This window comes from Falco punctatus, assembly GCF_963210335.1.
Source record: "Falco punctatus genome assembly, chromosome: 4".
In the NCBI taxonomy this organism is placed as follows: Eukaryota; Metazoa; Chordata; class Aves; order Falconiformes; family Falconidae; genus Falco; species Falco punctatus.
This window is the reverse complement of record NC_137583.1, coordinates 106,246,752-106,274,642: the sequence shown is the minus strand read 5'-3', so window position 1 is coordinate 106,274,642 and position 27,891 is coordinate 106,246,752. Positions and strand designations below refer to the sequence as shown.

Below are 27,891 nucleotides of genomic sequence, written 5' to 3'. Positions count from 1 at the left end.
CTCTTAATCTCCCTATCTCCCTTGTTTTCCTATGCATATAAGCAATTAACTATTCTTGTATCAAGTGACTCCCACGAGAAGGTGTTTGTGACACTATTAACCATGGTCTGTAACTCGTCCTGTTGTATTGTCTGTATTTTAACATTATAATGAATTTAGTTCTAAATCATCATAGCCTCTCAGTTAAAACAAATGTAAAAGGAAAATGGCATCATGACAACTTGAGCTTTTTTCTTCTTCAGGGTTTCTCCAAAGATATTAAAGTACCAAAAGCAAAATATGTTGGCTACATCAAGGATTATGAGGGTGCCACATTAATGGGATGTGAATTAAATCCAAGGATCCCCTACACGGAATTTTCTGTCATCATTAAAAAGCAAAAAGAGGTAAAGGCTGAAATGAAACACTGATTATTATGATGTATTCAGATGTTTAGACAAAATTCAGTCAGTGCCAGGCTAGCTTTGGTCTTTGCTTTGGTGCTTAAAATATTGGAATATGTACTTCTGTTAGGTAGAATAATTCTTTCATTGAGGTCCCAGTGCTATAATTTTGCAGCTGAAACATTAATTTCTACCTTACTAACTTTATGATGACAGAAGTGTTGAAAAGTACTGGTATTTTGACGAGTATTTCATAGCTAAATTTTGTCATAGATGATACTAAGCAAAATCTTGTGAGATTGATTTGTTCTGCAGCTTTGTCATTTTTTTTCCCCCCTCTATGACAGTAGTGTACTTTAGAGTGACTTTTGAATGGAGTGTTTGTACTGCGTGCCCTGTATTCTACTTGAAAGAAAGAGGATTACTTTTTCTGCCACTGTTTTAATATACCAGTCAAGGGTGGGATGTCTTAAATTCCAGGCTGTGCCTTTTTAGAGCTTAAGTGGGATGTTCTTTCTTTAGTCCATAATAAATTAAATATAAAATTATAATAAAAATATATAAATTATATTCCATATAATAGCAGAGTTCAAGTGGGATGTTCTTTGTTTAGTCCATAATAAATTAAAGGTAAATTTATGATAGAAATATATAAATTATATTCCATATGATAGCATAGTTCATTAGTCAAAGAATTAAGACATTTCAAGTTGTGTTTAAATACCTTTGTGTGTTTTTAAAGATATACAAGTTACAAGGATAATTGGTTCTTTCAAGGTTGGTCAAATCTCATGACTTTTTATTGTGTTAAAATGCTCCTTTATGGAACAGTTATTTTCATTCCAATATAACTATGTGGCCCGTGACTGCAGAAAGAAAGACAACATCTGAGTGCTATACATTTAGTTTACAATTTTTGTTTACGTTATTTTGCATTCTTCACTCTCTGATTTGGTGGGATGTCCACATGTTGTTTCAAAGCGCTTGGAAACACTCAAGTGCATTGGTCCTCCAGCCATCTCAGGTCTACCATTATTAGAAAGAGAGCTTGTTGCTGTTGTATTTTCTTAAAGAATAAATATATACACCTTTGGAAGTGCATCTTAGGATTGCCTGTTTGACACTCAAAACATGGATCAGGGTTTTTATTCTCCCTGTTCCGAGGAAATTTAGAAATGGCCCTCACAGTCTGCAGCTTTATGAAGAATGTTTGCTTGTCAGCTCAAATCAAAAGCAATGAAGATGATACCTGGACGTAAGTGGAATTTTGAGCATTGATGCTATAGATTAGGTACTGATTTGGTTTGCTGCTGGTATGGGCCAGTACTAGACATCAGAATTTTCTAGTCTTCTCCTTTTAGAAGTGAAGCTTTTAATGGGATCTCAGCTTTTATTTAAAGAGTCAGAGCATATGCCTATGGCTGCTAAGACCATGTCACCCGACCCTGGGTGCTGGCCACAGAACGACCATTTGTGAGTTTGCACTACCTGGTGTGTAGCTTATTTACAGTCGTTCTAAAAAATAAGAAAAATCCCTTTAGGCAAAGCTTTGTGACCTGCTGACTCGTTAGTAATCAGTGTTACTGAATGAACAGCTCATCTGAAGCAGGAAGAGCCAGCCACTAGTTCCTAAATTGTAAGAAGGGGTTTAAAGTGGATTTTGTAATTAGTTTGAAAGTATTTTGACGTTATGCTGGAATCTGGCCGTGGTGCTGTGGTATACTACATTTCTCTTAATGTTTGTAACCTCTATTGGAAGTCTGATTTTTTTTCTTTTCCTATTCTTCGAGAGAAAAGACCATGTGTGGGGGAGTGAAGCTCCTTAAAAATAAAAATACATCCATCTTCATTATTTCCAAAGAAAATAGTCTCTCAAACTATGGTGTTCTGAATGGCTGTGCGTTTCTTTACTCCCACTTATGAAGCAAGCCATTTTGAAAGTGACATATTCAGGACACACAAAGCTTAGGGAAGTGTCTAAGCGTGTACCGAGAGCACCAAAGCAAATTACTTAGAATTGAGGTAATGAGATTGCAAAGCAGAACAGAGTGTACCCCAGAACTGGAAAAGCCTTTCCTGGCATTTACAAGCAGAACAGAATTTTGGTTCCAAAGAGCGGCATCATTCTGACTTCCTCAAGAGAAAATCTTCAATAAAAGTACCTCTGACTGATATCTAAGAAACTCCTATAGTTGTATGGAGACTTCGAAGTGAACAGGTATTTCTAAAATTCTGGAATACGAACACGTATGTACATTGAAATAGGTGCATTCAGTATGTGCCTTGAAATTTCTGACCAGCTAGGATGAAGCAGTTCAGAAGCACCAACTGTTAGAATCGGAGCCAGTTCCCAAACCTGCTTCCAGGAAATTTCCTTCCCTACCTCTGCTGCCACCTTCCCAGGAGCTGTGCAGCTTGTGATCAATACGGCAAGCAATGACTCAGTTTCTTCCAGATTTGTGCCTAAATAGGCAGCTGAGAGACTTGGTAGCCTCATCTGCAGAACCAGTCTTCGTCCAGGTAGCCCACCTCTGTTACCAGCTTCGGTGGGTCTAGAAGGACCATCGGGTTAGGAAGCAAGAGCGTTTCTGTTCATCACAGTTCTGCGTTAATCCTTTGAGTTACTTTTGAGCAAATCGGTTATTTTTTGTTTACTCTGCTGCTTTATTACAGATCATTAAAAAGCTCATAGAAAGGAAACAAGCTCAGATACGGAAAGTTTATCCTGGCCTTTCTTGCTTCAAAGACGGAGTACGGCAGATTCCTATAGAAAGCATTCCTGGAATTAGTATGTATCAACCTCTTTTAATGTATAACAGAAGAATGTAGAACAGCCCAAGAAGGGTCCAAGACTAGAAATACTAATGTAGCCACGTATTTCTTTTTGATTAAAATGGAATCGTTTGGGTCTGCTGATTTGATTTCTATTAAGATTGTTACGTTTCCCTTACAACTGCTGTCTTCAAGACTTCCCCAAGGCATCCCAGGCCGATCCTCTTTTATGTACATGTGTGTAATTTTATTATGTGATCCCCCTGTGATTTGTGTCACAGTGTAGTCAGCAGTTTCCCTCTGACACCACTGGTATGCACTGCACTCTCTACTAGGATGAGTTCTATGCTACACACGGACTTACAGGGCAAACCAGAATTAGAATATTTAAGTATCATCTTTTGGGGGATTTTTTTCAGCTGTGCTTTTCCGCACTTTATTCTCTGACTCTAGGGAATCAAACTGGATAACTTTGACATCGTTGTTCTTTACAGAGGTTGTGGTAACATCTGCGCTGAATTACTGAAGTGTTTAATGTAGGAGTATTTTAGAATCTTTTCAGCAGTCTGGAAGAAGAGGCCTTAGGAAATTGAATGGGGCTGTAGGCTAGATTTTCCTTAGGAGTAACTTGTATTAAAACAAATCCATTTTACTGCAGCAGTGCTGAAATGGCTTATCTTTTTAGAGCTGCGATAACTCAATGTTTTGACCTACTGTAGTTCCCATGTAATCTTTCCTCTCATGTTGTTGGTGTACAGGAGAGACTGGCTGGAAACCGAGTGGAAAAGAAAGAGGGTAAGTGCTGCACAAAGTAAAACGTTGAAGCGGTTTGGAGATTCCTTTGAGAAAAGTCTTTAAACAACGTCATTTGATATTTCTTTAAATCCATTGGCAAATAGATAAATAATCTGCAAGGGATGAGTACTTAAGTGGGTTTGGTTGGATTTTTTTTTTCCTTTGCGGGGTGTGTGTTTTCCCATTTTATTTCTTCCATAAAATGCTTGAAACTTTGGAGTTCTTTTTAGGTAGGATGCTCATCATAGGAATGAAGATAAGGGATTCAAGCTAATCTTCATGTATTCATACTTTCTTTCAAGTAAGGAGCCCAAGGATCCAGATCAACTTTACAGCACATTAAAAACCATCCTGCAGCAAGTGAAGGTGAGTGCTAGTTCTAGTTTACCTTCTGTAACGATTTTTAAATGATTTCCAATATAGAGTTTCCATATTAGATACCTTACTTTTTTCTTTACCAAAGAGCCATCAAAGCGCTTGGCCCTTCATGGAACCTGTGAAGAGAACAGAAGCTCCTGGATATTATGAAGTTATAAGGTTTCCCATGGGTAATGCCATTAACATTTTTTAAGTATAGAGTTTAAAAATCTTTATAGCTGGAGACATAGCAGATAAATTGTAATCCGATTGTTTTATGTTAAAAGATACATATTACTTGCAGCTGAACAGCTTGCAGCTCTGAAGTACCAAAATGTACGATGCTGTCGTTTGAAATTTATGACTGCTTTGTGACATTTGTGAAGCATCTGTAATGTATACATGTGAAATCTTAGTATGCCCTAGAGAGCCCTAGCAAGCTCTTAAAACAGTGCAGTCAGGTAGAAACTTTCAGGACTGAGCTGGTTTATGTGAGTTGTATGAATATGTTTCTTGTGTGTGATAACTGGTCATTGCAGATCCTACTGGTATGTCAGAAAAATCTCAGGGCAAACTTTCAGGAACATCTGAGCATTTCAGTTGCTTTGAAATACAGATTTACTCTTTCCAAATCACACAGAGAAAACCTTCACCAAACGTACCAGGGTTTCCTAGTGAAGTCTTAACAGTTTGTTCCAGTTTAAATTTAGGAAAATGCTTCATGCAACTGATTGTAAGATAACTTTTGCGTTTGTGTTTTAGATCTGCCAGAGTTGTCCAAGGTGGTTTATTTACTTATTTTTTAAAATTTTTAAATCATGCAGCTATTGTTTATGCAGGATTACTTGCAAAGGGAAGTACACAACTGCTAATAACATTTTTCTTTGCTTTTGACTGCTGGGTCATAGAATATCAATGATGATTCAGTGCTGTTCTAAGCAGATGCTTGTGTTGATTTGTATTGCAGCATATTTAAAACAGAATCCTGCTACTCCTTCATTGTTTATGCAATGTTCACCTCCATGTAGCTTTTAACGTTATTAGAGAATGAAATACAAGTTCATTGCAGGCTACTATTAATACTTCTCAGAGAAATTTCTCAGAGAATTAAAGTGTTTGTTCACGTTGTTTCACATAGGGTCCTAGGCTGTGTATACCAGTTTGGTATAATGATTTTTTAATATTCAACTTACGATTTCCAAATGGCAAATACATGTGCACTTTATAAAACAGCAGCTGGCTTCCTGTATCCCTGACACAAATGTATTTTCTAGCAATAAAGAAAAAGAATCTTGACACCGTCCCATGACAGTTTTCTGTCTGCTTTTCTGAGCAGAGGCTAGGTCTAGGTGGTTGTCTAATCTGAAGAGTGGTTGCAAAGAACTTACTGCCAGGGCTGGCAAACCTGAAGTAGTAATGTTGTCTATCCCTTCCTTGTTCAGATGTATTACGTTGGAGTGAGGGGAAGCAGCTCTCATTTTAGGGTTAAGCTGAAGACTTTGGTTTAGTTTGGCTTGTTTTTTCAGCTAAGGAACCCAGCACAACTTAATCACGTTTTGATTTATGATCAGCTTCTGGGGTTTTTCTGCTCTCACTGCCAGCATGCTGATACTGTACAAAAATTGCTCAGACATAATTTCAATTAAAAAGAAACAGCATTGTATTTTCTTATGCTATCACATACAAGATACACATTTGTCTTTATGTTTGCATACAGACTAAATTGTACAGTATTTGAGAGATATAGCTGTAGGGTTTTTTTACTATCTCCTAAGGTCAGCTCTCATTTATAAACACTTTTCCCCCATTTTAAGTGCTCTTTCAGCCACTTATTTTCCAGAAATAGTTTTGCATTTTTGTCCTTTTCATCTGCAATACAAAATCTGTATGGCTGAGTGACAGATGGGGCCAAACTTTCACTGTAGTTAGAAAGGAATAATTTAACTGACCAACCAGGCAGTGTTTGATTTAGAGTGAGCTGAACAGCCTTCTCAGTTGGGTACTATCAGACTATGGATATCTAGTTTAGATGTAGGTACCTATGTTTCAGACTTAATGGGAGCTGAATGAACCTTTGCAAAATATTGTGCAACGCTAGTGAATGGCAAGTTATATATCATTGGATGAGGTATTTGAGGGCATCCGTCAAAAATTTCTTAAATAATTCCCTCTGGTCAATTTGGCAGGGTTTTCCTCAGCTTTACCAAAGTCAAATCTCCCTTACAACAAACCACCACCACCCCCAAAAAAACCCAAACAAACAAAAACATTCAAACCAAACCAAAACAAAAATACCCACATCTGTATTTTTACATCTTAAGTTTCAAGGTTTAATTCCTTTGCATTGGAGGTCTTTGATCTCAGCTTTCCTTGCAATGCTTCTGGGCAGTAAGTCTGCTCCATTTCAGCTGTTTCTGTTAGTTTCACAAAGGTGCTGCTGAAGCCTGGCTCAAGCATTGCTGGAAAAACAGTTGTTAGAGCATCTGAGGTGAGAAAAGCCAAGACATGGCAGCACACCTCCCACTACTTCTATTCCTGTACTTACTCCTAGAACGCTTTAATGTAGACAATATTTTTAAATGCCTGATAAGAATTACTGGGAAAGCAATTGTGTGAGCACTGAGATGGTTTATGTATTTTATGGATGACTGTTTTTAGTAGAAAAGAACACATTTCTTAAAGAATGTTCTGTAAGTAAAGGTTTTGTATGATGCTTTCAAAGGAGAGATTTGTTCTTACATGACTCTTACAAAGGGATACATAACTATAAACTCTGAAGATGTAATTAAAATATATGTAAAGCATGGAACAAACTTAATCTTTTTTCAAAGCTGCAAGTACTGCTTGTAGTACAGACAGATATTTCTTCTCTGCTGTGTTCACACAGAAGCAAGGATTTTAGGTTAACATACATGTTTTGCGATGTTTGAACTCTTTGCTGTTACACTCTTAAGGCCTCCTTGAGAAGAGCTGGCAACAGCTTTGCCTCACAGAGCAGTTAGTTACGGACATCTAATACCCCCTGAAAGCTCAGAGACATATGAGAACACAAAACAATGATGCTTTAATCTTTTAAAGAAAAAAAACCCAGACTCTACACAAAATCATTCGTACAGTGAAATACTGCTTAGTTCCAGGGGCTCAGCTGCTGTTGGAGCTAAAAGAGGGACCATGCCTTAGATGAAGGCAATTAGGAATTCCAAATCCTAGCTTTGCCAGTTTGTGTTAAATGGCAAATCAGTCTAAAGGGATATTGCATATAGAAAGTATTTGAATCAAACGCTGTTAATCTATTTTTCTTCTGTACAGATCTCAAAACAATGAGTGAGCGACTCAAGAATAGGTACTACGTGTCTAAGAAATTATTCATGGCAGACTTGCAGCGAGTCTTTACAAATTGCAGAGAGTACAACCCCCCCGAGAGTGAATACTACAAATGTGCCAATATACTGGAGAAATTCTTCTACACAAAAATTAAAGAAGCTGGATTAATTGACAAGTGACACTGTCTTTTTTGCAACCAAATAGTGTGCCTACTTTATGGGCAGGGGAAGCCGTTATATATCTGAGTTTTGGGACTTTAAGGTTTCAAGAAACTTGTGTTTAATACTTAGCACTTTTAAAAACCCTTTTAGTTTTGCAAACATGTACTATACTGAAGTTACAAAAATTATTTTATTAAAATGCTTTATAATGTATTTAATTACAGAAAATTTCTTTTCTGTGCCCAATACCGTATGCTCATACTAAGTTTATCAGCTACAGCCTCAGAAACCCCACAAAACATGTGGGAAATTGCACATGTTTGGGAATACGAAGAAAATTCCCAAACAACAGATGTTATAGCTTACCTAATGCAGTACCTATTTGATAAAGTTTTATTATTTTTTTTCCAGTAAAAAAAGCAAATAGTAAGGGAAAACAACAAGTGGGGGGAGGGGTCTGAAACACTTGTTTCTTTGTAGAATCTTTTTATAAGATATTATTTTTTAAAAGAAACACTCAGCTGGTTGAGAAGCTGTGAGAGAAGAGCAGCCAGTTCTGAAAAAGGACTGCCTGTAATCTTTGATAGATGCAAGTTTTTCTATTCATTTTGGGTTTTGATAAATGCTTTACCTACAAATTGTAATCTCATAACCACTATTTTAAAAAAAGAATAAATACCTGTCTAGATGTGTAATGTCATAGTGACTTGGCTTATGCAGGACATAAGTACCCAAAATAACTTCAGAGAATCTGATTCGCATATACTAGACAATTTCAATTGGCTTAGTAGAGTTAAGGTTTTGATGCACTTCATGATCCACCCTATTTACTACTCTTCACTGATAAATTCTTTAGATTATTCAGCAGAGATAAAACTATTATACAACAAAGAAGTCAACATATGACAGCTTCTAGCTTATATACTTGGCTCTGTGGTAAACTGGATTTTCTACCAAGCTTTATTCTAAGTGCTTATTAACTGTGATTATTTAGACCCAGGAACATATTAACATTTTACAACTCACGTTAGTATATCTTCAAATCGAGCATTTATATATATAATACATATATTTTGCTGCTTACACTACATCTAAGAGGTACACAACTTCCTAATGGAGATCAGTACAGGCCAAAAAGTTGTCACTTGACATTTTCTAGAGTTTGTAACTGTAAATTATAATTGCTTTTGTGAAAAAAATTTAACTTTCTTTCTTGGTGTTTTATATTCACAGATGTAACACTGGTAAAATTCAATAGCTCTAAGACTGAAAAAAACCCAGTCCTGTGCTGTGTCAAAGAATATATTCCTGCAAAATGCCTGTGCAATGTTAAAACACAACTCAATTCAGCAAGTAGATGTCAGGAACTCCCTGGAAGTAGTAAATGTGGTACACAAGGTATTCAAAATGTTAACACTAGACTTACCATAGTGTTTTGTATGAGATTAGTCTGACCTGCATTTGGTTCTATAACAAAGGTACAGTGAGTATTTTTTTTTTAATAGCCAGTACTATAATGGGATAATGGGATGCTATAGTCCAGTTTTGTAGATTGGGCCTACAGATGCACCTGTTAAGCTTGGTACCCTGTGAAATTTTGTTATTTTCAGAGTAGATTTTCTTATTGTCTTTCAATCAGATTGTCTCTTCTATATTGAAACATTTGTTTTCTAATTTAAGAATTAATATTTTCATAGATACTGTGCAATAAAGTACGGTAGGATATGTGGTTTTGCAAATGCTTTAACAGCTGATGAACTTTACATTTGTAAAATTAATATATTGTACTGGTACAGAATAGTTTTAAATTATATATGTACAAAACCCTACTTGTTTTGGTCTCTTTTCATTAATTAGTTCTTGCACTGCAAATTACACACTGAAGCAATTTCACAGCTGAGCACAGCGAGTCTACAAGCGTGCAGTCAGTGCATCTTCCAGGTACACTAGAAAACACGCAAAAAACCTTTAAGTTCACCAGGAGCATGGTGTGCTAAGCTGAGCTGAGATTTCAGCATGGAAAGCTGTGACTGTTTGAAGTAGCACTGCCAGCTCTGTACTGAGCTACAGTTCTGTTACTCCTGTCTCCTCAGCATCTCAAACAATTCTTTGCCTTAGCTGTTCAAAAGTTTTGGGTTTATACTGCAAAGCACATTCATGCTGCTTTCTCATTTTTGTCAACTTGACTCCTTTATTCACAAGTCACAATACACATAGGGGCAGGCTACAGTCCATGCTGAGCTACTCTCACCATGTCACTCATGCAGTACTTTGCATACTATAAACCCTGCACCTGTCCACTCCTGACAGACAATTAGAGTATGAAGACATTTTTTTGTTTTTCCCTTCCACCCACTAAGATTTAGTCCTGTGCCACAGTAGTCATGTGTACTGTTCAGAGGGCAGCAAATACTGGTCAAAAGAGGCTTAGCTGGTTTTCTGGACACTTCTAAGAACACCAGGTTAGGTGAGCCAGATTTGGTGAGCTAGATTCAGACTCCTTCCTGCAGCTGTGATGGAACTGCAGCAATTCTTCAAGCTTACTCAGTCCAAAAAAACCCCAGACCCACCATGCCTGCCTTGGGCCACTCTGCTATCCCATTGTTCTTCTGTCCCTGATAAACAGCTGTTACAGTTTTGTTTGCTGAAAAAGCAGCAAACCTGAAGTTAAGTCATTCTTAAGTTCCTATAGTAGGAAAGGGTGTCAGAATGAAGATGTTAATGCCCAGAGCTAGAATTTTAGGATACAAATGGAAGGTTAAGTTTCAGTTCCAACATCCAAAGGCTGGGTTGTGAGCAAATACTTGCATACGCTCAGTAGCTGCAGCTTTTATTACTGTTGAGTCATGTAGGAAGTTACTAGTAAAGTGTAATTAACACTATACATTTTTATTACAGAAAGGGAGAGATACACCGGTGATACGGAACAGGTGAGACTTGCAAGATTGCCTGACAAATTAAGAACCTATTTTTGTACTTTCCTAATTATTTTGAGTGTAGCTTTCCTCTTTGTATTCATGTATAATACTTCTTAAATGTTTCTCAAGCAAAGAAAAGTTAGAATACTCCATGACCTTGAATTCCTGCTGGACAGTTTGTAACTGTTCTTCCAGCCCACTGCCTATTGTGGTACCAAACAGTACCAGTTCAGATGGTAGAGGTACTTGGCAAAGCAGGGCCAAAATTATTATGAAGTTCCATAATAGCAGTTTACTTTACACTCCACCAAAAGCAGAGCACCCTTCACCTACTTTCACAGATAAACTTGCTTTCTTCCTGTGTGGTTGATTAACTTGCATTCATAGCAGTACTAACCAACCCTAAATTGGTACTTTTGAGAGCTCCAGCTGTGTAATCAAATTACAAACTGTAATCTAGCTTCTAAACAATGCTTATGCTGCATAAGATGGGGAAGGAGTATGCTGGCTTGCAGCATGCCTACTGTAGAAGCAAATACCAAAACTGCACAAAAAGAACACTAGCCAAGCTGTTATTAAACACCAAGATGTTTATTTTGAGCTTCAATGTGAAACTACAACCATTACATAAACAAGATATGTACAAACTTGGTTATTAAAAAAGCCCCACAGAAATATTTGGTCTAAAGTGCCTTATGTTCACCTTTGCCAACCACTGCACACAGGGTGTCACTGCATGCAGGGTGTGTAAGTCATAGAATTACATTCACCCTCTTTTCCATCAGATATTTCTGATAATTTCACAGACCTACGATAGAGGGATGCTTCTTCTCAAGAGGTCAAATGGAATCACCTTAGTTATAGAAGTAGTCTCATGTCTTGTGTATCATTAAAAACAAGCCATGGGATTAAAATCTAAATCCCTTAAAGGAGATAAACTTAATATTAGACACAGAAATTATTATACAATTATAACACAACAAAGATTTGCTGGATTAAAGATTTTTCTTGAAGCAAGCATGGTTTTGCTATCATGACTGGAAAGCTCAATGACAACCAACAAATTTCTCATTGTATTTCAACAGACATTTTTTCTTAAGAGAACGGCATTTATTATCTTTTTTCTGCTTGAAAATTGGAGAATTCAGGAAATTTATATCTGTAAATGGATCTCCTCTCCTGAGTTTCCTATTAAAAAAAAAGACAAAAACCACAAAATTAAGTTTTGCTCATGTCACTTGAAGTTTTAACTTTCAGCTAGGAAGTTCAATTTCACATGAACTATTTTGTATTACTAACATTAGAACTCTCTTTGCATGTTTTGTTAAGAACTTATTTCCAGTATTTAAATAATCCTCTCAAACCCTTCATTTGATGGAGTGTCATTAACTTTGATATATCAAACCACAATGTAAGACACCTACGCTGCAATACTTGGTTCTTTGTAGTTCACAGCAAGAGTACAGCTTCGCTTGCGTTTTGGAGATCGTGGTTGTTCACCTTCTGGGTGAGTAGTTGTGTTCCCAGTGCTGGGGAGCAACCAAGTGGTATTGGTAACATCAGAAAGATGACCACGGGACGGCTCAGAAGGTTGCCCTGGGAAGAAATTAGGTACATTTAAGACAATTCAGGCAGAGTAGCTTGAAAGAGAGTGTCAATGAATGTACTAGATGTGAAGTAACTCTCAGCTATAACCGTTTTCTTCAACCTTCCACTTAATATGTAAGAGGATCAACAAATATTCAGGAGTTTAGTTTGGAAAAATAAATTAACACCAAGCAGTGTCAGGCAAAGTGTGATTTGTTATTCCACTTCTCCATTTATAATCTTGTTCTTTGCTTTAATAAACCATTGAACACATCTAAAATACAGTATTAATTGTCAAACAATTTCTTAAACAAAACATATCTTAATTCCAGTTTCCATTAGGAAAAAGGCAGAGAGGAATGAATCTAGATTTTTTTGTATAATGTTTTTTTTTTTAATAAATACAACAAAGTCCCTTAATGTTTTCTCTCAAGGAAACAATAGCAATTACAGAACACTTTCTACACTTACCAATAGACTTGTCACTTAATTTATTGCTTTCAGTCTCTTTTTCATTATGGAGTTTCTGCTCATGCTGTGCCAAAAGTCTTTTAGACCTTGGCCTAGTATGGACTGGTGATGTATCTTTGTCCACTGAACTCTTCCTTTTTTTCGATTTACTCTTGTAAGGCTCATAAAGGCTATCATTTGAATCGTCTTCAACATCACTCAACTCAGTGGTATTAGTTTCAGATAAGTCTTCTTTGTCATCCACATCAGTGTCTGTGTCATTCACCTTATTTTGTCGAAAAGGTGTAACATGGACACTCTCTTCAAAATTAAAGTCATAAGCATCACTGGTGCCCCCCAAGAAATCCAACTTTTCTTTGGAAGCCTCTTTATGCTGTCCTTTTTTTGGTCTTTGTCTGGAAATATTTTTAGGCCATTCCGGTTTTCCCTTCTGATGCTTCTTTTTCTTTACTTGAGAGCCTTCTCTGCTTTTACACAGAGAATGTTTAAGATCAGAATTATTGTTTAAGTTGAACTGTGCAGTTTCAGAATTTGTCCGCCTCAACACCAGCTCTGAGCCCACGGTGTTTTCATTCAGCTGAGAAATATCCAAATTTGTGTTTTCTACATTACACCTCTCTAGACCTTCAAGTCTAATTTCATCCTGTTTAGAAAGCCCTTTTGTTGAACCAGGTGCTTCTGAATAGTCCAAGACACTGGTGCAAAGTTCATCATAATTTCTCATCTTTGAATAGCGACGTCTGGTAGACACACTTTTTGGTAACACATCACTGAATTTACCCTCTGCACTTGAAGTAACATTTTCCAGCTCTGACCTCATGTTGTCCAGTTGAAAGTGAGATGTTTGTCCTTGTAATTGAAGAGAAAATAGTATTAAAGCTAAATAGTAACAACCTATTATGGTTTTGTGCAAATTATGAGCCTGTCAAAAATTAAGACTATTAGAATTTTCTCCACAGATTTGTATAAACCACTATTTGGCAATCAAGGTAAGCTCTGTTTAACAAAGCTTCCAGACAGAAATCAGTAAGTATACTTTTGGTGGGTTGACTTTAGCTGGATGCCAGGTGCCCACCAAGCTACTCTATTACTCCCCTCCTCAGCAGAACAGGGTGGGGGATAAAATCAGATTAAAAAAACCTCTCGTGGGCAAGATAAAGGCAGTTTAATGAAACCAAGAGCAAAAGCTGCATACACAGAAGCAAAGAACCCCAAAATACAGTATTCTCTACTTCCCATCAGCCGGTGACATTCAGCCACTTCCCGGGAAGCAGGGCTTCAGTACACTAAGTGGCTGCTCCGGAAGACAAGTGGTATAAATAACGAACACCCCCTTGCCCTCCTCCTTTCTTTTAGCTTTTATATCTGAGCAGACATCATATGGTATGGAATAGCCCGGTGGTCGATTTGGGTCAGCTGTCTTTGTTATGTCCCCTCCCAAGATCTTGCCTGCCTGCAGAGCCTGCTGGGTGGGAGGTTGGAGAGAAAGCCTTGATGCTGTCCATGCACTGCTCAACAGCAGCTCAAAACACTGGTGGGGTTATCAACACCATTCTAGCTACCAACCCTAGGAGGGCTGCTATGAGGGATGGCTAGACCCAATACAATACGTTAGTATTTTCCTCTAAACTGTTCTGTTTGGAAAGGTTATCAACAGATCATTTATTTTCCTGAGCATTTTGCTTTGTTAACAATTATTGATTTCATAAATGATAATGGATGACTAAAGTTAACTTTATTCTGTTGCATTGTTCGCTAGGTAATGAAACTAGATTGCAGGTATATAGAAGACAAAGCATTTTCAAATTCCTATCTCATTTTGCTAGGCATCTTCATTCAAAAAGTTTCCCAACATTAATATCTAACCTTTAAGACAGTGAGTGGAAGATCACTTGACAGTTACTTCAAAAGGACTAATTATTTTAAACTTACACTCACACATTTCCTCCCCCCCCCCTTCAGAGTAGAGCAATGTCTGATACTTTTTGCTTTAGTTACCTTTGCCTGGAACTATTGTGATTAAGGAAGTGGCATTATCAAATTCCTCATAGATCTCTGACAGGGAATGAGCCAGCTCATTTCTATCACTACCAGCCTCCATCCCACTTGAAAGTGCTTGATCATCTCCATCAGCACACTGTAGAGGTCCTCTACAGAAAATACCAAAGGTAGGATTTACTGAATAGCAAATTATTTTATAACAATTAACTACTTTATTACACTAGATTCCCTTTTTCCAGTCAGAAAATTAAGCTTACTGTAACAGAATTTTCAAGTCTAATTAGGTATTAATAAAAGATACTTACACTGAATGTATTTGTCCTGCAACACTGGAACTATGTTCAAGAACTGAAGAAGGCACACTTTGATTCTGTCAACAAAATAAATCTTACTGTGACTAAATAGCTGAAACAAGCTTGCACCATATACAAATTTTAGACAAGTTACCCACAGAAGGGCCTAAGAGGCCCTTTACTGTTTTTCTTTCTGGCTGGCTAACACAAAGTGCTGTGAGATCTCACATACTCAGCTCCTGCACATTCATCACCAGCCCAATCATACAGACAGTGGACTGAGAAGGAACTGTGAGGATGGTACAGGGCACAAGACACAAAACTATAGAAAAATCATGGTACCCCTACCTACCACCTCATAGCAGAGCCTCAGTCCTACTAACAACCTGTTAGACACCCTCACAGTGTGGGCCTCATGTCATACTGGGAGCTTTGGGACTAGTTACACCTCCAAACTAAGGCTCAAATCTCAAAAACTATTCACATATGTGGCAGAAGGAGTAAGGGGAAGAATTAACAGAAGTCCTGCCCCTCCAAACGAAAAGGCTACTCACTATACTTACAGAACACAAATTATTTGCTGGACGAAGGTGATCAACTGAGCCCAGTAAATCCGGAGAAACACTTGAAATTACCTCATTCAAGGCCAACAGTCGATTCTAATGGACAAAAGGAAAATAACACTTGTTATCATACTCTAGTTTTAGCTACCAATACCTTACTGGTATTGAGATGACTACATCTGGAAGATACCTGTGATGGGTACCCTCATCTGTGATAAAAAGATAAAAAATTCACAAAAGATAGATTTTAAAGAAGAAAGAGTAGCCAGAAAAAATATTACTTAATTACCAAATAAAGTGTAAATATGAAAAAATTTGGTTTACATATTGAGTTAATTTTTAATGAAGTTTTGAAGATCATAAAGATCAGTGGATTGGTACAGATTCTGATGTTTACCATCACTAAATCATAGAACTATTAGCAATACCTCAACAAGTCCTTGTGCTTGCTTGTGCCTAAGATTTCTTTGCAAATCAAGCATCTGGAACTGCAGATCACAATAGTCTTTCTGTAAATGAAAAATGGTAGCCTGGGCATCCCTCAGTTTGAGCTTTTCTTCTTGCAAAGCCTGCGCTAGAGCTCTGTTGTTTGCTTGGATGCTCTTCATTTGCTTGGAGCTGTTGGCTGCAACAGAACAGTATTTCAACTTGATTTAAAGAAAAAAAGTTATGAAAGCTATTAAAATATTTTAAGCATCTTACTTGTTACTTTGCACTTTACGGTGGAGATCTGGTTAGTTTTACCCAACTTTATCCATTTCTGATTTCTTTTCTCTTTCATTCGTTCTTTTATTTCAGCCAGGCTGTCTTCGAAGGTTTTTTTCAAGTATTCTGCCATCTCCTACCTTTGGAAATATAAATGGCAAGTAACTCGGTAAGCTGGTGTTGCACAACACTCCACAATGCCAAAAGGGAAGGAACAGAAAAGCAAGAGTAAAGCTTATGGTATTTTTAAGCTGCATATACACACATAAAACAGACTCACAGAAATGAAAAGCAGAACACAGATACACAGCTACGGCCATTTTCAAAACAATTTTTGTCACGTGGCTGCTGTCACCGTCGCCGATTATCTGAACTGCAAAGCGGTGCCCGCCTTGAAGATCGGGCCCAAGACTCCAAACACTCGCATGGGCCGGTACGACGGGCAGCGAGAGAGAGGCGTGTCCCCGAGGCGCCGGCAGCAGGCCTGCCGCTCCTCTAGCCCCGAGGGGAGGCCCTCACGGCACCCCCACCGACCCACCAGCTCTACCTCCTCAGAAAGGCGGGTGCGCCGCCGGGCGCCTCACACGCGCAGCCGCGGCTACCCGAGCCCCGGGCGGAGGCAACGCAGCCCCAACAACCGCTAGCCCAGCAGCCGCTAGCCCAGCAGCGGCGGCTCTTACCTGGCGGCCCCCGCAGGGCGCGGCGCAGCTGAGTCCGACGGCAGCGGCAGCACCCGCCGGCCGCCCCGGGGTCAGAGCGCAGCAGGCCGTCTGCACACACAACCGGCAGCTGGCACCGCCCCCTGACGTTCAAAAACCACCGCCGCGCCCTCCCATTGGTTGGACCGGCCGTGACGTCACCACACGGCCGCCGTGCTAATCCGGGCATCGCGCCTGGTCTCGCCTTTTCGCGCGGCACCGCAGGCTCCGCCCCGCCCCGCCCGCCTGCGCCCTGGCTGAATAGGGGCGGCCGCCACGGAGCCGCGCTCGCTCTGGGCCGTCGCGGTGGCTGTCATCGGTCCCGTGGGCCGCCCTGGGCCTACCCCCTCACCCCAGACCAGGCCTCTGGCTGAAATCGGGCTCAGGGCTGAGGCGCCCGATGGTCCTTGCCAGGGCATCCCAGGCCCCCGGTCCTGTGTTCACCTGCACTGCCTCAGCTGCTGTAGCGCAAAGACATAGAGGCAGAATGACAGCTGTTTACTAAACAGAAAAATTAGGAGATAAAACCCACTTACCTTAGATACTTAATAGTAATCGCTTATTGCACCAGTAGTGAGATGAGCCTTTCCCACTCTGGGCCGTGTTTCTGGTGGAGTGCTCCTAACTCCCGCTATTGCAGCTTGAAATGAAAATACTAAAAAAGCTACAGAGTTAAACCTATTTTATGAAAGAAACTGTTCCAAAACCCTATCAATAAGATGGTGGCAGCTGCTGAGCCGTGAGGTATACGCACAGCCAGGCCACAAAGCATAGGATAAATGTGGCTGAGGGTAGGCCTGCAGCCTGGTGTGAGGGGAGCCCAGCTGTGAGGGAAGCTTGGCTGTGAGGGAAGGATGGCTATGAGGGAAGCCTGTCCATGTGGGAAGCCCGGCTGTGAGGGAAGCCTGGCTGTGATGGAAGCCCGGCCGTGGGGGAAGCCTGGCCATGAGGAAAGGCCAGCTGTGAGGGAAGGATGGCCATGAGGGAAGCCCGGCTGTGAGGGAAGCCTGGCTGTGAGGGAAGCTTGGCCATGAGGGAAGCCTGGCTGTGAGAGAAGGCCGGCCATGAGGGAAGCCTGGCCGTGAGGGAAGCCTGTCCGTGTGGGAAGCCCGGCTGTGAGGGAAGCCTGGCCTTGATGGAAGCCCGGCCATGAGGAAAGCCTGACCATGAGGGAAGGCTGGCTGTGAAGGAAGCTTGGCCATGAGGAAAGCCTGGCCATGAGGAAAGGCTGGCAGTGAGGGGAGCCTGGCTGTGAGGGAAGCCATGTCTGGCCGTGAGGGAAGCCTGGCCGTGAGGGAAGCCGGGCTGTGAGGGAAGCCCGGTCATGATGGAAGCCTGGCCGTGAGGGAAGGCTGGCCGTGTGGGAAGCCTGGCTGTGAGGGAAGCCTGGCCTTGATGGAAGCCGTGCATGGACGTGAGGGAAGCCCGGGCATGAGGGAAGGCTGTCTGTGAGGGAAGCTAGGCCGTGAGGGAAGCCTCCTCCGGGGAGTGCCAGGCTTGAGGCCACTGTTCACCTCCCTCCCTACCATCCCACGGGTGCTTTCTTTAATGATACAATTTTTTTAACAACTGTAACTGATTAATAAATGCTGATATTTATGCATATCAAAGATGGAGTGCTGAACACTGATTAAACACTGCTTTATGATGGGAGAAGAAAAAAATCAGTTAAGTGATTTTAACAGCAGAATAAAAGGTGTTCTTCTATCTGATAAATGAGCAGTGTGAGGATCCCCTTTTGAAACATGAGGTCATGTCAAAAAGAATGACAATTTCTTTAGGATTCGACATGAAAAATTACTGAGCAAATTAAACACATTAGACCCTCTTACTCAGTATTGTCACACAAAACCAGAGCAACACAATTTATAGTTTCTCTTTACATCTTTTGGCTTCTTTCTTTCTGCTTGCTGAGTCTACCAAACACCTATCAACCCATCCTTCTAGCTCCCAAACAACCCTCCCAAAACAGAACAAAAAAACCCTGCAGGCCTGGGGGAAAAAGAAGGAGAAAAAAAAAAAAAAAAAAGAAGAAAAAGAAAGAAGTACTGGGTATTAAAAATCACACACCCAGTAGAAATACCAGTTTTCTGATACTGTACAATTAACCTTGCATCCACTTCCTACTGGCCTCTCACTGTTTTACAAGCAATAATTGGGCACACTTCTCCACTCAACAGCAGCTAACAGCCTCATCTGGACCCTTGCAAACAACTCTTTCTAAACATTAAATGAAATTAGCTCATTGAATTCAACTTCTGGGGCCTTGATGGGGTGTTGGTTTGTTTTTTGGATTTTTTTTCTTCTTTTCAGCTAAGCACCAGCTATGCTACCTGATGGTAATTCCTTTCTTTACAAACTTTTTCTGACTTAAAGTTAGCAGGTGTTTTGCACTTGGCCAAGTAGCAATTGGTAGTTTCCGGCAATGCTAGTAAGGTCTTTTAGCCATTTGTCATTCGTTTGACACAAATACACAGATTGTGATTAAATGAACCATGCTTTGATTGACAAAGAATTTTTTCCTCATTGCTTTCTAAGTGCTACTCTTATTTATTTTTTTTCCCTGAGTATACCTATATCAAGATTAAAAAAATCCTCTCTTCATCTTCTTTCTATTGTATTTAATGTTACCCGTGAATTTTGTTACACCTCTTTCAGAAACACTTGGGGATCTTTCTGCAGATTATCTCTTGTTTTTTAATGCTGAATTTCTATATCCTGATAATCACATTTTCACTGTTACCAAAGTGTGCTTGTTTCTGCGTTATTGTCATCTCAAGACAGTTGTATTTCTATTAGGTTATTTGCGGGTTACACCCTCTGTATTATTTTATTTATTTATAGTGTGGGGTTCCTAGCAGTGAATTTTTCTAGCTCGACTGACTCTTTGCTGTAAGCAATTTCACATTTTCCTCTATGAAGACTGATGCTGTGATTGATGCCAGAGGTAGTCTACATTATTAGTTCATTTCTAGCGGGTGTACTCAGGTGGCTAAACAGCTGCTACTGTGACTGGATTTGGAGTATTAAAAGATTTTCTCTCAACGTTTACTGACATATTACAAATAAAGAGTTGCTTCGTATAATTACAGCAAATTATAGGAACCAGAGCTGTGATTCTGGGAACATTCTAGATGCTTCTTGCCGGAGTTCTAGTCTGAGTGTGGTGTAAGATGCTGATGTCCAGCACATTCTGTTAGTGGTCTGTATAAAGGGCTTAAAGTTAGAAAGTTGTTCTTCCCAACTAAGCAAGCAATCAGATGTGAAATACCCTATGGAATTTTAATTTGTTACTTTTATGGCTAACAATATCAAAATATTCAAATAAATGGAATTTTAACTTTTTTAGTGGATGCTTATGAGAGGTATTGATAATTCAGTTCTTGTTGGAAAATATTTTTAAAACTTTTATTGGTTTCAAAGAGGATCAATTTGTATGGCTTTATAAGGACAGATTAGACTCACTGTATCTCCTTTTTCACTCATTTTTGGTGATCACCAGTAGAGGACAGAAGAGCAGCCATGATATGGTGACTGATGGCGTGCTCTTGATGCAGGCAGCTGGATAATTGTGGGAAAATCAGCTGGGGGGGCAGGGAAGGAATTAGAGAAAAATTGGGTCCTAATAGAAGTGTAATATTACGGAAACCTTTTTAGGGTAAAATACAGCTATCGCCTTCAGGATGGTTGGCATGCACGGAATCTACATCACCACAGTTCCCTAAGCAACACATCCTGCCAACTCAGCACATGCTGATAGGAGTGACGGAGGATGGAGTGGGGTGGAGACCCTGCGGCCATGCTCTGTCGTGCTCCCTGCAGGAATGGGAACTTGATGGTACCACACAGCTGATAAGCTGCATACCAGCTGTCACGTGAAGAATCCATGAGATATCTGTGGCTGAGCCAACCATTGTGGTGAAATGACTTTCCCCAGATGAAATAATCTTGTTGCACACCTACCTCCCAAAGTTGCCTGCCTCCAAGGTAGTACTACACATCACTGGGCACACAAGACCAGTTAGCAACAACAATATGTATAACTAGAGTCACTCAAGCTCCACCTAAATGTGATGGAAATGGACTAGTCCTGGATCAAAATAAGTCCAGGGCAGGGGGAATTGTTGTCTACACAAAGCTAGGTCAATGTGACTTATTCTAAAGTTGTTATTAATGAAGGGACTTCTAATTAAGGGAGTCGGCCTTGGGGAGCATGAGAACAGATAGCGAAAAGAACACCATTATCTAAGTTAACGCCGAAAGAACCCTTCAAGTGAGTAAAGTTCTGGCTCCGAGAGGAAACAGGATGATAAGGTGTTGCAGTCCACTGACATCAACAGAAAATTAGTTGAAAATAGGACAAAGATAATAGTGGTACGGGGAGATCACGACCTCTGACTCAAATAGCTCCCCTGAAAGAGGGCAAAACCCCGCTTGAGGAGCATGCGTAGTTAACAGAGAACTTCAGTAGTGCTATCTGAGGATGCGTACTATTTTTTCTAATTTGCATTAGAAGCAAGAAACTTGTAACCAATCCTGTGTATGATGAATGAATATGCAATATACTATGATGTATAAAAAGTGGACAGATGAAGGGAGAAGAGAGGGGAAGATTCCATCGTAACTTCTGGGATCAGTCAATGGGCTGAACCTGTCTTCTCCCCCATAGGGATGCCTTTTGGGTAAAAATTTTGACTTATGCGTGCTAAATAAATAACTCATTCTAGCTGTCATTAGTAATTAAGGTTTTGATTGTATATAGTTTGATAGTGTATCATTTCAAGCTTGTTTTTGCAGACAGTCCCTATCACTAGCAATCACAAATCTTAACTCATCATGATTTTATAATAAAGAGTGTTGTTCTGTAAACTGTTAGTGTTGAGTCCTTTGCGGGTGCTAACAGTTGCTGGCAGTGGATAACACATTTGAACAAAGTGGGAAGACGCGCTGAGGGTCTGAATGACCCTGAACGAGGCAGTCAAATTGCCCTCTGATCCAGTGGGACTGTTCAGTAAAGGATCCTGGTAACGGGACGCTGACAGACTGGTTGGGCACAAGGGTCTCGGCTTTCCTGAGGCACTAATAGACAGATCAAACACCTGGGGTTGAGAGGATTACACACACACCACACACACACCCCCCTCCTTTTTCACATGACAATAACCTGCCTGCAGATACCCAACTTAAATATCCCACCTATCTTTTCAGCTGCCCCATGTCCAGCCCTTCATCAGGCAACCACAGTGATGATGTACATATCAACCAGTTTTAGCCATCAGGGTAGCTCAGTTAGGTTAGGGTAGGGTAGTAGTTATGACTCATATTTCACTACCTCTATCAAAAAAAAGATACAGAGGTGGAAACTACAATGTATGCAATGCAGTACTTATTGTGAAGACAAAAGGAGAAGTATATACAATATATTATTAAGTGTAATACCAAATTAATTAATACTGCAAAGTGTTCTCTGATAGAGGACATCCTTAGAAGTGGCTCTTATGCACTACCAGTATTTCCTTCCTTTAGCGGGAGAGAGTGGTTAGTGGCACATAGGACTGTCATGCTTTCCATTAACTTTGGAGTTGGGGAAGATCAGTTATGGTCCTATGGCTTGCTGAGTCAGCTTTGTTCTCATTTCTTGTGACTTGCACACTCATGCTGCCTTGCGGTGCTTTTCTCCTTGACCACCAGAAGGCTGTTCAGTTCTAATCAGTTTTGAGTAGGACGTGTGTAACTATTATCAGCTTGGAAGTGTCATGTCAGGAGTTTAAGAATATTTGGTACGTGAGAGCTGTGGGGACTGGGATGCTGATACAGGCACTGCTTCCCTGAAAACAGAAAAGCAGGAAACATTTTTTTTAAGAAGCTTGGACAGGCTTATCTGAGCAAAAAAACCTTGTACTAACTTGACCAAGTTTAGTTGAAAAAACTGTAGAAATAATAAGCCAAAAAGATTTTGACACCCAGACAATTGATATTTCTCCTTCAGCAAGGTTAAAAAGAATTGTAATTGTCATCTAAGGGTCATTATTTTTTATGTATGCGCATATGTGCTATTTCTTTCACATATCAGAAGAATTTATCAGAGTAGACCTGTAAGTTCTGACCACTTCTGTTTTGGAATGTGTTACTAATAGTGTATTCTCTTTTATGAGTTATCCTTAACCACTTTCTAATTACAATTTTTACTTTTTTCTTTCTCAAAGATACTTTGTTCTACTTAAAACTAAAACAACACACGTAAGAGGAAAACAAACATGTTAACCAAAGCATGAGATAGGCATGTGTTTCATTAAGCTAAATTTAATAAGATATAAATCAGCATACCTACGTTTATTGTATCAGTGCCTTTTTGATGTACATATATATTCTAAAATACTTTCAATTATTGATCAGTTTAATGTAAGTGAGGAGGTGAAAGATTAATAAGTGTCTTGATGTGTTCGTGAGAGAGATTCCAGAGAGGAAAATGTATGCAATGATTACTGTATGGATCAGATACAGCTGTCCCTTTCACTACAGACATGATTTACTGTCGGTACTATGACATGTACATGTCCGAGTTGCCACAGAATCTTTCAGTGCCAGGGAATCTCACGAATCCCAGAAGGGTGTCTTAATCCCCGGCACTGTTACAATAAGTACCAATCTGAAGTCTTGAAACTACGTAAGCATAATGAGCAAAAGAGGACTCATGAGTCAATGAAGTGTGTATCAATGTTTAACGTTTTCTCAATGTATCCATTGAGTATGCATTCTAATTTCATTATACAATCTGTCAGTTGACCAGAACCCTGACTTTCTCCAATATGCAGCAGTTATAGAGCTTGCAGTCAAAAGCAACCTCCTCCCCCTCAAATTTTCTACCTCCAAATCTCATACCAACCTCTGTCTCACATTACTGAAGTGAGACTTCTCACTGGTTCTGGGTTTCCTGGTAGTTTTGAGCAAGTAAACTTTTTAAAATTTTACTAAAAAAAAAAGCTTTAAGGTTTGTTTAACTGTTGGATCAAACATTTACTGTCAAAACTGGTTTTTTCCTTATAGTGTTTGTATAAATATGTGGCTTCCCAATAATTATTACACATTTTTACCTGATTAATAAATAGCTGAGAGACACACTAGTAGAACAGTAGCATAAAGAGGCAAAGGCAAAAATGTGCTCTCTTACCTGCATAGTGGATGTTGATGATAATGATACTATCTGACATAATGGAAAGGAACTAATTCATGGGTACAAGGGCATATCTTAGTGTAACTTTTAAAAATGCTAATACACCTGTCATAATCTGAGAGGAGAATATTAACCATATAATGATATGTGCAGAAACTCTGGATCTTGATGAGAAGCGTGCCACCAGCTTCCTCCTCTTATATACCTTCTCTCTATAGGTATTGTGGTGTCAGTGGAGAGGGTCTTGGTTTATATGGGCAAACCTGGGAGCAGAACTGATCTCTTACTTTTTAAAACATGACTGCTCTGTATGTACACATTAAATACAAGTACTTATTTGAGGCCTTGTAGCATTATGTACTGTACAATCCTTACTGTCTGATAAAGCCGCTGGTAAAATATGATGAAGGATAGAAGACAGAAGAAATCAATAGCAGCATTCTGCATGCATATTGGCTAGCGCATGCTGGCATTGGGCAGGTAAAAAACATCTAGACAACCAGCTCTGCTCCAAGATCAGAATATTTTGTTAAGGAGGGTTTTAATCAAGTGTGGAAAAGCAATTTTCCTTCCTGCTGGGGTTGTATTGCTGCAGTCAGCTCTCAGAGGTTTGGGTCACGGATGAATGACTTTCAAAGAGCTAATCATTGTTCTTAGGTAGAAGACATAGATATAGATTGATGCTTTGTTCTCTCACAACAGGTCCTGCGCAAGCACTTTTTAGTGGCTTCAGTCTACCACAGAGAACAATGGAGAGAAGATAGGGTATAATTTATGGCCAAGGATATACAAAGCGGCAAACATCATTACCCAGTAGTAGTCTGTTTGGTTCTGCTCTAGGAATGCTCCTCATTAAAATAAGCAGGGTCATTTTATTACTTTGTGGGAAATGCTGTGGGTAATACCAGACAGAAAACTGAGGCAAAAACCAGAGTGGTCAGTGCTATAACAACACAATACACCTCAACCATCATTTGGTGCTTCTGTTGATAACGTCAGCTCAGCTCACGCTAAGGCTGCTCTTTCTTTGTAAGAAGTGAGGGACTTGAAAGACTGGCAGTTAGAGGCAACAAAAGTAATAAACGGATGGCCAAAAGAATGGCCAAAAGGACATTATAACATTTGTCATTACAGTGGCTTATAAGTGTTGGGGTTGTTTTGTTTCTATAGCTTAGCCTGCCACTAACATTCTGATGTTTATTTGAACCGTTGAAGCAAATCTGTCACAAGCAAAAGCTGTGTCTTGGCAGTGGTAAAGATATACGGAAAGGCAACTCAACTGCTGCTGATGTGAACTTCAAACATGACAAGATATTTGACTGACAGAAGAGCTGAACAGTGGCAGAATTCAAGCTCTGTTATCTTCACGCTTTACTTATGCTTCCCTGTATCTTGCTACCTTTTATCATTTTGTTATCTTATTTTGCAGCTATATTATATTGTCCAGTGTTAAGCTTTTTGTTCCGACAATTTCATCTGGTTTTCTGTCCTTTCAGAATACTTGCCCTTGGTTTTATTGGAGAAATCAGAATAAAAAGATACCAATATTGGTATTTTTTATTTTTTTAATGCAGATACAATAGGTATGTTAAGAACTAGAGATTATATTAAGAAAGAAGCACAGAAACAGTATGTTGAAAGAGGTTGTGTTTTAATGGATGTTCCTTGAAAGACTGGCAGTTAGAGGCAACAAAAGTAATAAACGGATGGCCAAAAGAATGGCCAAAAGGACATTATAACATTTGTCATTACAGTGGCTTATAAGTGTTGGGGTTGTTTTGTTTCTATAGCTTAGACTGCCACTAACATTCTGATGTTTATTTGAACCGTTGAAGCAAATCTGTCACAAGCAAAAGCTGTGTCTTGGCAGTGGTAAAGATATACGGAAAGGCAACTCAACTGCTGCTGATGTGAACTTCAATCTAATTTATCCCATTAAATTTCTATAAAACTGTGTTGTTCTATGGTATTTTTGAAATTTTTCTATTAGGTCTTCTCCCAACTGTGACCAAATTTCCTTCAATATTAATTTTTGAATCAGTAGCATTAGAGCATGGCATTTATTGTGATAAAATCATTGCAAAATGCTTGAATATCACCGGAAAAAGTAATCAAGCTGTTACATCACAAATTTTAATTTAATCAATATGTTCCCAGAAAGTTTTTACTGTAGTTAAGCAAACAATTTTTGATGTAAACAAGTTGGGAGAAGACCTAATAGAAAATTTTCAAAATTACCATAGAACAACACAGTTTTATAGAAATTTAATGAGATAAATTAGATTGAAGTAATTGTTTACCAAGAACTAAGCAGAAATCTAAACGGAGTTGCTCAAGTGACAGTTTTCTGTGCCTATGATGTAAAGGAAATGAAATTGCAGGCACTGAGCCCACTCAATATTCAGTCACCTTCCTACACATCTCTCCTACCATTTTTGTTTTGGAACGACTAGATGCAGACTGTCAGAGGAGAGACTGTCTAGGTCCCTGTTATGTACATTTAGATAAAACTACTATTTCTGGCTTTCGTAGTCTCATTCCTACAGATACTGTCTCACCTCCATCAGGTATGCTGGCTGCTGCCCCAATCAGAAAAGGAAATAAAAAGACACACACTCTCTCTCTCTCTGTCAACGTAGGCCAGCTAAGAAATGATAGTTAACGTGGGTCTTTTTTTGCTAAAATAGATGCAGAAACTGAAGTCCTAGAAATAGGAGAAAGGTACTGCTACGCATAAAAATAGAAGCTCAAAGTGCACATCATATTTTACCTGGTTGCCTGTAGGCTGAACAACCACATCCTACCCAGTTGCCAACTCATTTTAATTCTGTTATTTTTATTTAATTTATCAGGCTGTGCATTATTTGATGGTAAAGAGGCTCAGGTCTCAGTCTATGGTCTTTTTAGTCAACCAGAAAGTACTTAGTAGTGAGGAGGTTGTGAGGAAGTCTGCATTTGCAATAATCCTTTTGCTAAAGGTGGTGTTTCTGCCTTAGTACTGGCTTGTAGTTTCTTCGTAGCCTCATAAAAAACCCACTTTGGCTGTTTTGTTTTTTTTTTGTCCTGAAAACTTGAATGCAAAATTACCAGCTTACTGCCCAAACATTTCGACTGAGTATTTTTTTCCTTCAGTGCAGCCTTCAGCACAGATTTTACGAGGATCTACACTTTCTTCTTTTTATTTGTATTGTATTCTACCTACCCATTCCCTTCCTTTCTGCTCCCTGATTAAGCTGCTATTTGCTGAACAGTCAGTTTACAGTTTGGGGTAGATACACTGTCTTATGGGCCAGTGGAATTTGGTATTGCTAGTATTTGATAACAGATATCGTAACACTGACACTACTTGTTCAAGATTCCAAAAACTGCATCTCCCAGTAACTGATATTTAAGTCCCTAAATCATACAGAGTCTATAACTCCAAAGGAATAAAGTCCCAGAATGCTAAGGACAGAATCCTGGTCTAAATCTGGGAAAATACCAAGATGTTTTTTCCTCTTAAATCTTCAGCAAGGAGAGTAAGAGTTAGTCCTTTTATTATTTATTTATGTACAGTGACAGATTAGCACAAGGTGGCAGAGTCTAAGCAAAAATCTGGCTTTAAGAGGCACCTCAAGATGTTCTTCAAAAGGAATCAGTTCAGATCCAAAGGTGATTTTCCCTGTTATTTTATTCATAACTCCCTGCCC

The 27,891-nt window shown here is 39.4% G+C and overlaps 2 protein-coding genes across 6 annotated transcripts in view; one reads left to right on the top strand and one right to left on the bottom strand.

Annotated features, from left to right (window-relative positions):
• The window catches only part of KAT2B (lysine acetyltransferase 2B), a 45,051-nt gene extending 35,430 nt beyond the window's left edge, over positions 1-9,621 (top strand). The window contains exons 13-18 of one of the 5 annotated variants that reach the window (XR_013927959.1): positions 243-386; positions 3,057-3,171; positions 3,914-3,950; positions 4,257-4,316; positions 4,414-4,498; positions 7,617-7,669. Coding sequence is in view for 4 of the 5 variants with exons in the window: in XM_080386421.1 (XP_080242547.1) it covers positions 243-386; positions 3,057-3,171; positions 3,914-3,950; positions 4,253-4,316; positions 4,414-4,498; positions 7,617-7,810 (639 nt within the window). In the remaining variant the exon portion in view is untranslated. Of the gene's footprint in view, positions 1-242; positions 387-3,056; positions 3,172-3,913; positions 3,951-4,180; positions 4,317-4,413; positions 4,499-7,616 lie in introns of those variants that run through there. The other 4 variants (XM_080386421.1, XM_080386422.1, XM_080386423.1 and 1 more) reach the window with 4 other exon arrangements.
• Positions 9,622-11,280: 1,659 nt separating this feature from the next.
• SGO1 (shugoshin 1) lies at positions 11,281-25,861 on the bottom strand. The gene is made up of 9 exons (XM_080386436.1): positions 17,011-25,861; positions 16,328-16,470; positions 16,054-16,250; positions 15,626-15,721; positions 15,075-15,139; positions 14,767-14,918; positions 12,769-13,617; positions 12,135-12,306; positions 11,281-11,898 (listed from the first exon to the last, which is right to left on the bottom strand). The coding sequence occupies exons 2-9, from the start codon at positions 16,461-16,463 to the stop codon at positions 11,757-11,759; spliced, it is 1,809 nt and encodes a 602-aa protein (XP_080242562.1). The 5' UTR covers positions 16,464-16,470; positions 17,011-25,861; the 3' UTR covers positions 11,281-11,756.
• Positions 25,862-27,891: the final 2,030 nt, after the last annotated feature.